The sequence below is a fragment of the Chiloscyllium punctatum genome, chromosome 11 (genome assembly GCF_047496795.1).
Source record: "Chiloscyllium punctatum isolate Juve2018m chromosome 11, sChiPun1.3, whole genome shotgun sequence".
NCBI classification, from domain to species: domain Eukaryota; kingdom Metazoa; phylum Chordata; class Chondrichthyes; order Orectolobiformes; family Hemiscylliidae; genus Chiloscyllium; species Chiloscyllium punctatum.
The window spans coordinates 93,722,062-93,736,927 of NC_092749.1; the positions used below are offsets into that span (position 1 = coordinate 93,722,062).

Sequence of the window (14,866 nt, forward strand, 5' to 3'; positions counted from 1 at the left end):
TAGGAAAAACATTAATTAAGTTAGGCAATTGTCTGTGCCTTTGGTTGAAGTATAACAGTTAAGTAACCGACCAATTTATTTGAGTATAGCGTATTAATATTTTGTTTATTGTGGCTATTTGTAATTTTTTTAAACAAAGCACATTCCAGCTTGGCATACCTGATAAGAAAATTTGACACAGAGAGCAGCAGAGATTTGATAATTGCCGGTTACTGGTTCAGGAATTGGAATACTCTGATAAGCTCTAAAGGAAAATTGTGTGATTATGGCTGCTTAGGTTTTAAAGAGGAGTAACTGCAAACTTTGATCTATTAGAAATTTTTCTTTCATCCACTTCAAATCTTTTTCTTGTGTGTATTTGAATGGGAGAAATGTTTGCATGCAGACAGAAACTAGACCACTTGAACAGCTCCTTAGATTCTTCATGTTTCACGAATGGCACATTGTGGAACTACTCCAATCCTATATCTGCTTATGCTATTTAACATAAAAAACTCTCCAATCACTCCCCTTTATTATGAAATATGTCTTATAAACATCTGTACGTAGCTATTCTGAAATGAAAATAGGTAAAATTCAATTTGTTACATCTTTGGCAGAGGCAAAAATAATTTTGAGGTGTGATAAACATTCTTTTCAGTGATATGTTCAGGAACACCATTACTAAACATTTCTTTTGGTGTGTTGCAACTGTTTTGGCTATTTACATGACACCTGTCTCTTCATTGCAAAAAGTACAGATCAGACTCTTCCCATTTGCTAATGTCGTCAATGTTAATTTTTTCGTGCAGATTTAGTGGTGGTAATACATGCAAAATTGTCACTTTGCTATTACAAGTAGCAGCAATTTCGGAAATCATGCTGATTGTTTTCACTGTATATGCATTAGCACGTTGCTGGATTAAAATTCTGGAAGTGCCAGCCTAACAGCAGGAGTACCTTCACAAGCATCTACTGTTCAAGTAGAAGGCCTGTCACCACTATTTTTGGGACAATGGGTGGATTTTAAAAATGCTGCCTCAGCCAGCATTCGTAAATTTAATTTTTAAGAAGTGGGAATTGCCAGCAAAAGTTCACAAGTTCCGAATGTCTGTGGAAGTGTACTAGAAGAGATGACCATTTGAGTTGTTTTGGAAATCTGTGCCATCTCTTGATCCCCTTCATAAAGGTGATCCCAGTTTTGGGGAGATCAAAACTAGGGATCGTAAATATGAGCCATTAACACATCCAGTAAAGAAGTTTGAGAAACCAACTTTCTAGAGTAGTAAGATGATCAAAATTGCTATCATATGGAATAATTTAAGTGTCTAACATGCATCTAAGAGTACACTAAAGCATCTCAAGACTGGAATGGAAGGATAAAATTTGTAGGGTTATATGAAGTAAAGTAGGAGCTGTTTATGTAAAGCATGGTCTCCATCAAACTGTTTCCCCAACCCCTGGCTGTATTGTGATTTGTAACATTTTGTTTTTAGCAAAGGTGTAATGAGCTTTGCATACTTCAAACTTACAAAGATTTCAGTAATTATTGTTTTACCAGATGCAAACAAGTAGAAGTGGTTGAATAGTCATGTGAACATCAAATATATCCACATCTTTTTGATGTTGTGATTGAGGGAGGTCGATTCAACTTGCACCTTTTGTAAACTGCTTAATCTAGGATTTTGCTTTGATGTTGTGATTTTATGCACTGTATATTTTTTAAATAAATAGATCTTGAGTACTTCAAGCTGTATTTATTTAGTTTTAGAGCACCTTTGTTTCATAGTAATATACATTGACTGAAATTAATGAAGGCTGACTGTTCTAAATTTCGCAGTTAAGAATCCAAAATACAGAAGATTGGTGATAGACAATGGCTGAGTTTCCTCTATGTTTACACCCAGATATGCCTATAATCTGCTTTGTGGTTTAAGGAATAAATTGTGGTCCTGTTACATGTTTAATCATAATATTCTCAAAGTAACCTCCATCTTTTATATCTATTGATCAAGTTCTTGGACAATAAATTCCCACCCAACAAACTATGTTACTGCAACACTAGCAAGGGCTGTGCTTTCCAATCTTGTCTGTTGGGAAGTTTTTTTTCTGTTGAAACAGTAAGTAAAACTGATCTGGATAATTAATTGCAATGTTTTTATTTTAAAAATTTATCCTCTTCTCTGTCTCCATTTCCCTGACAAAATGTGAGTTAGAACCTCTAAATTTTATAACTGAAGAGAAATGTGCTCTTTCCCGTGGTCTTGATTGAGTGTACTCTAAAATGGTTAGAGGACAACCCATCCAGATTTAATGGATGTTAATAATCCATATTTACAAAAAGTATATTTTAGTTCCATTCAGAAATGTTAGACTTAATCACACTAATTACTGTCTTTTTGTTTTTATTCTTTTCACATTCAAGTTCTCTGGCAGGATACTTTACCTTGTTGAGGGCCAGGCAAGATGGAGGCAATTTTGAGGTGGGGAGCTTATTTGAATAGGATCCACGTGCCCTTTCTCAGACATATTTCCTCACGTAGATCTGGAAGCAGACATGTACAATTTCAGGGAGGTCTGTTGGGCACATGATGGAAAATAGGGTAGCAGAGACCAACATGGTACTCTTAGGCTGCTCCTAGGCCTCGATTTCCCTAGTGAAATTAGCTGGAGGACATGAAGTCAATTTATGCTGACTTGTGGTGTAGAGATAGTGTCCCTACCTCTGACCCAGGAGACCTGGTTTAAGTCTCATCTGCTCCAGAAGTATGTAATAACATCTCTGAACAGAATGATTTAGGAAAATTAGTAAACATTTAAATTAGAATCAACCCAAGTGTCTTGTTCCAAATAAAGTTGTGGGTATGACAATGTTGTTATGTTACTAGATTAATAATTCAGATGGTGAGTTCAAATCCTACCATTGCAGTTAAATTCAATTTTCAAAAATCTGAAAATAAGTTGGCCTTAGTAAAATGAGTCATTATAATACACAATATAGCACTGAGCCGTGCAAGCAGATAATTTGGATGAAGAGGTAGTCTTTAAGCCTGTATGAAGCGAAAGTGAGGTAAAAGAGAGTGATGTGGAAAGGGAGCAGCTTATGTTCTAGACAACTGAAGTTGCAACCCACTAATGGAGCAATTTAAAACAGGGGATGTTTAAATACTTAAATCTTGAACTGTATGAACAGGGTCAGTTAGCTCTGTTGTCTGGCTCATTTGAGATGCAGAACGACACCAATTGCAGGAGTTTGATTCCCTTATTGGCCAAAGTCACCAAGAACGCACAACCTTCTTGACTTTGTGTGAGGCATCAAGAACCTCAGATTAAATTTGCCACTCATCTTTTCTTTGTAATGAGTTAGAAGTCACATGACACCAAGTTGTAGACCAACAGATTTATTTGAAATCACAGGTGATTTGATCTTTTGATCTCTCTGCCCATAAATTCTGTGTCTGTGTGCTTCTCTCTCTCTTCACCTGATGAAGGGACTATGCTTCGAAAGATTTCAAATAAACCTTTGGACTATAACCTGGTGTCGTGTGATTTCTGACTTTGTGGACCCCGGTCCTACACTAGCACCTCTATATCTTTGTAATAAGAACGCAGTCTCTAGGACATGAGAGACAGTGTCATTATCTGAAAATGCAAGTTTGAAGAGCAGCATATAAATAAATAGGAAAAGTTGCATAGTAGTAATTGAACAAAGGGTCGGTTTCCATGTTGTATGACTCTATGACGAAGAAATGTTAATGATGGTCATTTTATAGTTATTAGATACTAGCTTTGATAGGTTGATTCTTGAAAAAGAATGGTTCACGTTACTAGGCAATATCTGTGTGGTCTGAAGGTGAGCTTTGCATTGAATGATATTAGCTCTCTTTTTAATTATCTTGTCAGCATGTTACAGAAACCAGAAAGTGTGATGATGACAAATGCATTTTTGACCCATTGAGTTTTGATTTGGGCCACTGTTCCTGTCACACTGTACCTGCTGGAAGGATCTACCATTCTTTTCCAAAAGAAATTAGATCAGCGTACGGAAAATTTGCAGAGCTGCAGGGAAGTCTGAGTGGATAGGGTGATTAACTGGATAGGTGTTTCAAAGTGCATTATGGTGCTTACAGTAGATGCTAAAAGTCTATGAACTGATGGTAGTTGCCTTTGTGCGTAGTGGCTAGTGCTTCAGGAAACACTGGAGAGGATCAGGACAGGATAGGGAGTGCCATCTACTGGATACAATTGGACATGTACAATTGTGATTCAAATTCATAGATAATTGGGCTAGTTTTAAGTTATCACTTTTTAAGTGTTCATTTCTTAGTCTTAAATTTGACAGATTTTCTTTTCAAATTACAATATGAATACCTACAATATAGACTTATGGAGTCTTTTATTCTTCCAGTTAGTTATAAGATTCATTCCTGATGAAGAGCTTATCCTTGAAATGTCTATTTTCCCTGCTCCTCACTTTTCAGCACTACACTTTTTGACATAAGATCATGTTTTGATGCAAAGATTTGTCCATTATGACCGCATCCTTCCAATGCTTGCTCCTAATTTCTTTTACCTCCTTTTCTGCAAATTCTGACTTTCTGCTGTATTCTTCCTTTTGCTGCAAATCCTACATTGACTCCTTTGTTTCTCTTTTGCTGCTTGCCAGACTCTGCAGTGGTGATGCAGGATGGAAGTTGAGCAGAAAGAGTTGCAACTTTATAAAAGAGGTTACAAAAGCAGAGGAGACAAAGAGGGAAATAAGTGGATGAAAGTAAAATAGCAATGGAAGAGGAAGGAGGGAGAGAGAGGTGTTGCATTTAATCAGCATTTCATCAAAATAAAGTTTAATTTTCAACTGAATGATGGCAATGTAAGTTATACAAAAGTGAAATACTCTTGCACAATTGGAAAACGTAAACAATACTGTTCTCACCATTTAAAATGCAATTGTAAACATTGAGCAACTGCAATAATTGCTGAATCTTGTAAATGTGTCCTGGCCCTGATGGAATACAGCCCAGGGTACTAAGATGGTGGGAGAAATGGCAAATGCATTTGTGATAATTTTCCAAAATACACTCGACTCTGGTGCAGTTCCAACAGATTGGAAAATGGCAAATATGGTGGCACTGTTTCTTTTAAAAAAATGTAATTAGACAAAAGATGGGGATTAATAGACCAATTAGCTAACTTCTGTAGTGGGGAAAATGTCTGATCAAGAAAGAAATAGCAAAACATCCAGATAGAAGCAGCATAGGTTCATGAAAGGCAGGTCATGCTTAACTAATCTACTGGACTTCTATGATGACATTTATGAGCAATTTATTAGGGTGGTTGGAGGATTGGTTAATGAACAGGAAGTAAAGAGTGGGGATAAATGAGTACTTTTGTGATTGGCAGTCAGTGACTGGTGGTGTGCCTTGGATCAGACTGCAATTATTCACAATAGGTGATTTGGAGTTGAGGACCATGTGTAGTGTGTCAAAGGTTGCAGATAACACTAAGGAGTGGTACAGCAGTGTACAGAGGACTGTGAAACTGCCCACTCTCAAGCTACCTATGTCTGTTTGCAAAGGTTTGGCAGATGGAGTACGATCTTAATAAATGTGAAGTCATCCATTTCAGTAGGAATAACAGTAAAATGGACTATTCCTTGAATGATAAGACATTGCAGCATGCTGCTGTGCAGAAGGACCTGGGTGTCCTTGTGTGTTAATCACAGGTGAGTCTGAAGGTGCAACAGGTAATCAAGAAGGCAAATGGAACTTTAACCTCCCTGCTTTTAAACTCAAACCCTTTAGCAATGAAGGACAAAGTGCAGATGTATAGGGTGCTGGTAAGGCCACACCCGCAGTACAGCAAACTCTTTTGGTCTCCTTACTTCAGAAAGGATATACTTGCACCAGATGGGGTGCAGAGGAGGTTCAATGGGTTAATTCTAGAGTTAAGGGGGGTTGGTCTTTGAGGAGATTAGGATTATAATTCTTCAGCATTTAGAAGAAATGAGGGGTAATATATATTCCCTTCATAATTTCATCTGTTTCTATAAGATAGTAGAAAGGAGGATTCCACTGGCAGCTGAAACTAGAACAAGAGGGTATAGCTTAAATTAGGGGGAAGTAGATTTAGGACTGAATTGAGATGGAGTTTCTTCAGCCAGAGGGTTGTGAATCTATGGAATTCCCTGCTCAGTAAAGTAGTTGACACTTCCTCAGTAAACATTTTTAAAGCTGAGATAATGATGTTTTGAACAGTAAAGGAATTCAGGATTATGGGGAAGAGGGTGGGTAAGTGGAGCTGAGGCCATGAACAGATCATCCATGATCTTAACAAATGGCAGAGTAGTCTCAAAGGACCAAGTTACCTACTCCTACTTCTGTACCAGAATGTTTCAGTCCACCATGCCATATAAAGTAGGCAATAAAGTTTTCTTTTTGGTTAAGGACTTTTATGCCTAAACAAATAGACTTCCCTGCACCAGCCTGAATCAAGGTGCAAATGCAGCCACGCTGTAGTTAGTCAGGAATATGAACTGTTGCAGGTGCCATCATTTAGCTGTGAAACTAAATGAAAGTAGCTCGCATTTCACTATATCAAAGAACAGCAAGGACGTTTTCACTAGTGTCCTGGCACATTTTTCTCTCTGAGCTGACAAAATAGATGACTTGCTTATATTATGTTCCTGATGTTCCACTTTGTTGTCATGGTGGCAATGCCTAGACTTAAAGTACTTCAGCTGTGAAGCACTTCTGGACAGCTGGAGACCAAGAATAGCATTAAATGAAAGTAAATTCTTTTTGAGATTAGATTCCTGGAGAAAATCACTCTTTATTTCCATGGTATGTAGGTAATTTTCCTGAAGATTGACAAACTGCATTAAACAACATGCCCTGCTGACCCTTTGCAGCTGGCAGCAACCTGACTGTTCAGCAAACCTGTGCTTGCAAGTCTGTCATTAGCTGTGATTCTGCTATTGGAAATTATTTTAAAAACTCATTCAGACTACACTTACTATTTCACCAGAAAGCAATGTTAGATCATTAGCCAGGCCTATCGTGTGATATATTTGCACCTATTACACAAAGTACATAAATATTCCAGTCCCTGTTTGATGCAGGCATAAAGAATTTGCATGTTGCACCTTTTTCAAAAGTGATCAGAGACAGCCCAATTCTGCTGAATCCCCAGGGCACTTCTCTAACTAATCAATCTCCCATGTGTGGTTTGTGAGTAAAGATTAACAGTGAACTTGCTGCATCTCTATGCCATTTATAGCCCAATCAATCCACACAGTTCTCATTCTGTTTAAAAAAAAAGGTCTCTCTCTTGTCCTGGTTCTAATGCATGCAAGATGAAAAGCTTCAACTTCTAGTCTCCTTTTAGCAATTTCTTTTATCTCTGTTTTTCTATTTACCTTTTCTTGCTGCAGAGATTTTAGGAATGGTGAACAAGAGATAGAAACAATTCTTTGTAAACCAGCCAGGGAACATGAGTCCATCTCAACCTAAAGGTCCCAGTTTCAATCAACTCTAATCTGACACACACATTTCAAACAATTTTTTAAAAAACTGATTATTACAAATATCAGTATATCAATTGATCAGGTTGAGCCCTTAGAACAGTCAAAGTATTCAATAACTAACTGAGTTCAGCAGGTCATTGTTTTACTGTCTATTCCCCTTTGCTTGCTTCACTAATAAGGTAACTTTGAACTGTGAAGTCAATTTGAATGTCCAACAAATCGATAATAAAGGCAGGCTAGACCATGAATGCGAATGAGGGATTCACCACACGTGCCAGCAGAATGTTTTAATTCACTCTTAAATCCTCAGATTTTATTTCTAACCTTCGTGCCTTAAATGCTCAATTTCAGTAAAAATCTCAGTGCTCATGTACAAAAAGTTCCCTTGTTACAGTTACCTTACACGTAAACAAATACTGCATTTGAGAACAGCCATCAAATTAAACAGTACAGGCACAATCCGTTAAAGGCATTTGTGGAAGAAACATTACTACTATTATAGTTCTGAATTGAGCTCTGCCCACTAGACACAATCAAGATCACGAAACAGAGTCAAACAAATAATAAAAAAAAATCAGGCTCAACATGTTAACCCTTTGAAGAACAGACAAATCCATAATTATATTAAAGGAATCTACAGTTAAAAAGTAAGCTGATTTAGGTAACAGACATCAAATAACTTTTCACAAACATTTTAATAAGGTGCACAGCAAGTGTACTTATAAAGAAAAACTAATGCAAGGCCATTTCCATAATAAACACAAATCTGGCATATGTGCAGAGGTATTAGACAAAAACACATCAGCATAGATTGCGCACACTCCTGTCTTGATATTGATAAGCACTTAAACTAAGCCTTTGGTTCGTTAGGAGGAGGAATCTTCACGTCTGAAGGCTCCACCCCCCAGATCTCTCTGGCATACTCCTTGATGGTTCTATCACTTGAAAACTTGCCAGAATTGGCAATGTTTTTGATCACCACCTTGGTCCAATCCTTTGGATTCTGTGAACAAAGAACACCACTTACTAATTTGCAAATTATACTCAGAAAACCACTTTATATAACATGGCACCAACAAATCACATGTGGGACTTGTACAGCCTTAACCCATGCACACAGACAGAACTGGGCACAGCTTGGCCAGACACAAGCATATGGGAACAGGCACAGTCCAACAGACACACACAGAATTGGGCATAGCCCCAACACACACAAGAACAGGCATTACATTAACAGCACAGCACAGCACCAATACACATGTAGACAAGAACAGGTAGTGCTGAAACATGGACCGGAGAAACTCAGTCAAGACGAGGCGCTGACAGAAACATTAAAAGTGAGATATGTACAAAACTTGCATATAATAGTTATTTACAGATAATTTACTGTTTACACAATTCTGATCAACACTTCTGTTGATTTTTTTTTTAAAAACAATCTTGTTTTATGTAGTGGTTTGCAAAAAAAGTAATCACGCTCCAGAAGTGATTGGTTGTGTGAAGCTTGCCACTATTTTAAAGATTTTTGATTTTCTTCTATTTATTGACCACAGTTTCAAACTTCAGAAAAAAAATCTGGTTTGTGACTACTTGATGAAAAGACATGTTATGAAGATTGCATACAGGGGACTATGTGACTTAATCATCTTTTATGTTGATCAATACCCTAGAATGATCAGTATCAGTATTCCGAACCAAAACATATTTGATTGTATCCTATGAAACTGTCAGAGTTAGAACACAAACACACCAGCATCTCATTTTGTGTGCTACTGGTTTCAACTCCTCCCTGATTTGTCAATCCCTCTGGTATCTAACAATTAGAGCTAGCTCTATTGTGTTTGCTGCAGTTCTGAGATCATTTAAAACAAAACTCAAATTGTGAATGTTACCTGATTGGAGTGAATGAAATGCAAACAAGGTCACCTAACTCCACAATTCAAAATTCAAGTTTTACATTTCCCAGAGATAATCAGGATTTTGTGGAAAGAAGTGAAATGGAAAATAAATTCAAATCCAGCACTGACTGATGAAAGATCACCTCTGCTGATCAACCATTAAAGGTCTTACATAAAATTAATTGGTACCATTTCAATTCTGGTCATAGACTGAACTTGTGAAAGAGTTTGATATTGCAACACTAATTACTCCCTCTGCAATAAGCATAAAACTCTGAATACTGCAAATCAAATACCCAATCTTCAAGCACTCAACCCACTTCTCTGTAGGCCTAATTAGTTAAGAGGATTCTATCTCTCCGAACTCTGTCAATGTGCCTTCTTGCTGCGAGAACATCATCTGTAATACTGAACCCTAGTCCTCTTTTCTGGGTGAGGTAATACTGGTGATGAATAAGTATAGAATGCCCTTAAAATTTATAGCAGTTTGGTCAAACTATACAAAGGATATAAAGGCTTTAGATGATGCGAGATTGGAGATGTAGTAACTACTGTATTACTACTGAATAACTGATGAACCAGGTTACCAATGGTGGAAGCACAGGGGACAAAATGTGGAAGTCAAATGATGCAATCTCCTGCAATATCATCCAGCGTAGGTAAGGTGGTTCATTAACTGTATTTAAAGACATCAACACAGCAAGATCTACAGGAAACTCACCTTATAAAGCTTACTAACTTTCTCCTGGCATTTCACATATGCTTCAAAGTCAGCAAATACTTTAAACCTGAAAGAGTTGAAAGTCAAGATTAAGCACAGAACACAAGATCCTGCAAACTGGCGAAACAAATGTAGGAGATTAAATACACCAGTATATAAATGTCAGATTAGTTAATTGAAACAAACAACTCAGCTTCTGAATGTTTGATCGGATTTTTCAAATGAGTTTTCTTTAAAGTAGTGTCAAAAAGCCTTTGGAATACTTGATTTTTTGAATCCTGAACTATATTAATATTTGATGGATGAGCACAAAGTTTGGAGACAGATCTGGGTAAATTATAACTGGAATGGGAAACAGAATTTGGTGCTGTTAGGAATTCAGAGTGAAATGAAGGAGATCTTTCATGTCAAATATGAATGAGTGGAACTGCAGAACATAAAGTAAGTACACAGGTTAAATATTTAGAAATCTAATATTTGGGTTCATTGTCATTAGTATCTCAATGGCTCTTGTTAAGCTGAGTAAATAATTTCGCGGCAGGAAGAACATGTTCAAGGCAAATGGGTCGCAACTGAACTGAGTTACGACCAATGTCCTTGTGGGCAGGTTAAACTAAATCCTCCCAGTAGAGCAGTAATCACATTTAGAGGAGGATGGGCAAAAGTATATAGCATTAAACATAGCAGCAAAATATACAGAAGATGGGAGAGAGTAATAAAGAATCAGGTGGAATAATAGAAAATACAAAGGACTCTAACATTTGAAATGCATGTGTACACATTAGTGTTAAGTGAGATCTGTCTTATAAAAACAAAGAATTGGTCGCTGAACATTTTTGAGCCCAAGCCAGAGGAATGGCAGAGAAGTAGAGAAAAAAAATAATAAAAGAGAGGGTGCACCCTGTACTCCCCAGTTTAAGTCAATAAAATGTTACTGAAAAGAGCAGTGGTTCCCTTTGGCATACCTGGAGGAGCACCAGTTTACTTAACTGCAGTGTAACAAATTGTCATTCACCACAGCTGTTGTTCAATATTACACTTTTTGCTGTATTTTACAAGTCACTAAATAGTGGGAATGAGATAAGAAAGCAGACAAAGAAATTACTGAGCTTCGAAAATAAGGAGGAGGAGTTATGACTAGGAGAGATTTAGTCTAAAAGTACATAACTGAAGGAAGGGAAAATGAGTGAGAGATGTAGTCTGGATAAACTGGAATCAAAGTCTGCCAGGCAGAAATGTAATGGAGAATGTGGACAGCTTTTGAGTAGGAAATAGTTTGGATGCAGTCTAAGTAAATCCCCAAGGGGGGGTAAGTGGAGGGGCAGCCAAAACCTGATCTTCCTGGAAAAGTTTGGGAGTAGGATGAACCGGAAATGAGACACACACATAATAAACAGCACTTTGTTCATACAAGAAAAAATTGGAGTGTATATAAATAAGCGAAAATGAAACAAGCGGGGCAAAAATACAAATGTTGAATGGTTTGGCAGCTGACATAAAAAGGATACCACAATTTAAGGACACAGGGTAGCCCAGTTAGAACTGAGATGAGGAGAAATTCCTTTAACAAGTGAGTGGAACACTGCTACACAGCAGTTGAGGTCAAAACACTGAATGTTTTCAAGAAGTTAGGTATAGTTCTTCATGCTAAAGGGAACAGTGGGTATGGAGATATAGCAGGAACAGCGTATTGAGTTGGATGATCAGCCATGATTTTATTGAATGGCGGTGCAGGATCAATATGCTGCTCCTATTTTCTATGTTTCCATAAAGGATATCAGTGAAGCCATTGGGTTTTTAAGATTGCTTTACTGATACTTAACCAGATATTTTAAAGTTCAAATTCTCAAAAAGCCAAGGTCCAGCCTCCTGCTTGTCTACCAAGGTTGGTTTTGAACCTTTTTTTTGATTACTCATCCAGTATCAGCTGCCATCGAGGTGAATGGGCAATCTCTCAGTGGAAGTTACCTGTCATGGTACATCAACATGTTAACTATGTCTTTAAACAGCTCTGGCTCTTTAGGAGAGAAATATCCACCATTGATCTGATCTATAGCTTGTCTCAATTCAGGCAGCTTTTCGAAGTATTCTCTGGCATTGTACCTGTACAGAATACAAAATCAAAGAGTAATTTGTACACAAGGTTTTCTTGTTAACTCGTGAGAATGTGGGCAACACTGGCTGACCAGCATTTATTGCCTGTTCCTAGTTACCCTTGAGAAGGTGGCCATAAGCATTTGTCTTAAATGCTGCAGTCCACATGCTGTAGGTGGACCCATGATGCCCTCAAGGAAGAGATTCAAGTTGTTATCCGTCGGAATAATTATGGAATTTTAAAAACAAGAGGTGACTGTTTGGCGTATCAAGTTTGATTGAAATGCAGTTCAGCCATGAAGAGCAAATTCATTGACTCTTCTCTGCATAAAAGGATGCAGATAAAACACTTCCTGGCCTGACACAAGCTCAGTCTGTTCAGAGGCCATCTGAAGTGAGTGAGTATCTAGAAACATCACAAAAAACACACAGGAGGAATGATCAGAGCCAATGCTTCTTCCTGCATTGTACAGGAGAAATACAGATTTAGACAGTGCCCTTAGGGACTTTAGTTTCAAACTGACTATATACAACTGACAAGGAGAAAAAGTGAGGACTGCAGATGCTGGAGATCAGAGTCAAAAAAAGTGTGGCGCTGGAAAGGCACAGCTGGTCAGGCAGCATCCGAGGAGCAGGAGAATCGGCATTTTGGGCATAAGCTCTGGTGAAGAGCTTATGCTTGAAATGTCAACTCTCCTGCTCCTTGGATGCTGCCTGACCAGCTGTGCTTTTCCATTGCCACAGTTCTTGACTATATACACAATTCACAATTGCTATCACTATGTAAAATTTAACTGGATACATAAACTGAGCAACGCCATCGAGATGTACAACACTCAAGCAGACCCTTTGGTCTAACTTGTCCATGCCAACCAAATATCTTAAATTAATCTCATCCCATTTGCCAATACTTGGCCCATATTCCTCCAAACCCTTCCTATTCATATGCGCATCCATTTGCCTTTTACATGTTGTAATTGTACTAGCCTCCACCACTTCCTCTGGCAGCTCATTCCATACACACAACCTCTACGTGAAAAAGTTGCCCTTTAGGCCCCTTTTAAAATTTTCCCCTCTCACCCTAAACCTATGCCCTCTAGTTCTGGACTCTCCCACCCCAGGGAAAGGACCTTGTCTATTTACTCTATCTGTGCTCATGATTTTATAAACCTCTAATAACGTCACCCCTCAGCCTCTGACACTCCAGGCAAAACGGCCTCAGCCTATTCAGTCTTTCCCAGACCTCAACTCCTCGAACTCTGGCAACATCCTTGTAAATCTTTTCTGAACCCTTGTGTTGATGAAGAAATCACTGCATGTACAAAACACTTTTCACAATTTCAGGATTTTCCAATGTGTTTTACAAATATTGAAGCACTTTTGAAATTGAAAAGTCACAGTTTGTTACATAGGAAACAGATCATCAATTTGTGCACAGGGAAGTTCCACTAATACCACCAAGATCTTGACTGGATTATCTAGTTTAATGGTGTTAACTGAGGGATAAATATTAGCCAAGGCACTTGTGCAGTCAGATCTGCAAAGATGGATGGAGCTTTTTTCCACTGTCCAATCCAAATGATGGCACATCTGGCATGGCAACATGGCATATTGAAATTGAATACAAATTGGATTTTGTGCTTGAATCTCTGTAGTGGAACTATGATATCTTTAATGAGTATCAGCCAAAGGGTACAGTGCAGCTGTTAAATGTATTACCAACCCCTTCTTATCCAGTGCCTCAACATCTTCCACTCTCATTCCAAAGATGAAGAGGTTCTCCTCTCCTGCCTCTTCAGCCATTTCTACATTAGCACCATCCATGGTTCCTATTGTCAAGGCTCCATTTAGCATAAACTTCATGTTCCCTGTGCCCGAGGCTTCTGTACCAGCCGTTGAAATCTGTTCAGACAAGTCGGATGCAGGTATCACTGTTATGAGGAATGAAGGGAGAGGGAAATGAAAGCAACAGTTTAGCACTATTGTTTTAAAACTTGGCAATACTTTATTTTTCCTTTTGAGTTGATCTTTTCAACTTATAACTTCACTCTATAATAAAAACTTGGATTTATACTGCATCTTTACTGATGTGCCTTTATGTCCTACACAGGACTATAACTGGGAAAAATGGGCAAGATATACAAGATGGCATGACATAAAAACCTGATCTATAGATATGTTCGGAGGAGGAGGAAGAGGCTATTCAAGGAGATTAAGGTGGAGAGATTTCTAAACAGCCAAAGGCACAACTGCCACAGCACAGCAATTTGGAAGAATGTGAAGGTCTCAGTTTTTGGGTGGCGAGGTGATGACTGGAGAGGGAGATTAGTGAAGGGAATTTGGTGCAACTAACAGAGTTTCAATACAAAAATCAACAGCCCTTTATACTAAAGGACATCCTTTTACCATTGTGTACCCTTATCCAAAGAGCATTATTATCTGTCTATCTCACATTTGACTCCTTGACCATTAGTTGATTCCAGTCTGTATGCAGTTTAATACTTTGTGGTTTGCCACCTGACCTTCTTGCAGGATATCCTCAGCAAATGTTAAACACCCAGCAGGAGTGATCTAGAATACAGTTTGCATTTGAGCTCTGCATTTGAGTAGAATCAATCTCTCATGAATTGGGGGGAGGGCATATTAATGGTC

The 14,866-nt window shown here is 38.1% G+C and overlaps 1 protein-coding gene across 1 annotated transcript in view; it reads right to left on the reverse strand.

Annotated features, from left to right (window-relative positions):
- Positions 1-7,773: 7,773 nt before the first annotated feature.
- Positions 7,774-14,866, reverse strand: part of pygb (phosphorylase, glycogen; brain) — a 102,843-nt gene continuing 95,750 nt past the window's right edge. Inside the window, exons 17-20 of the mRNA XM_072581302.1 lie at positions 13,938-14,145; positions 12,089-12,223; positions 10,121-10,187; positions 7,774-8,504 (exon numbers count right to left, since the gene is read on the reverse strand). Coding sequence (XP_072437403.1) covers positions 8,352-8,504; positions 10,121-10,187; positions 12,089-12,223; positions 13,938-14,145 — 563 coding nt within the window. The 3' untranslated portion in view covers positions 7,774-8,351. The remainder of the gene's footprint in view (positions 8,505-10,120; positions 10,188-12,088; positions 12,224-13,937; positions 14,146-14,866) is intronic.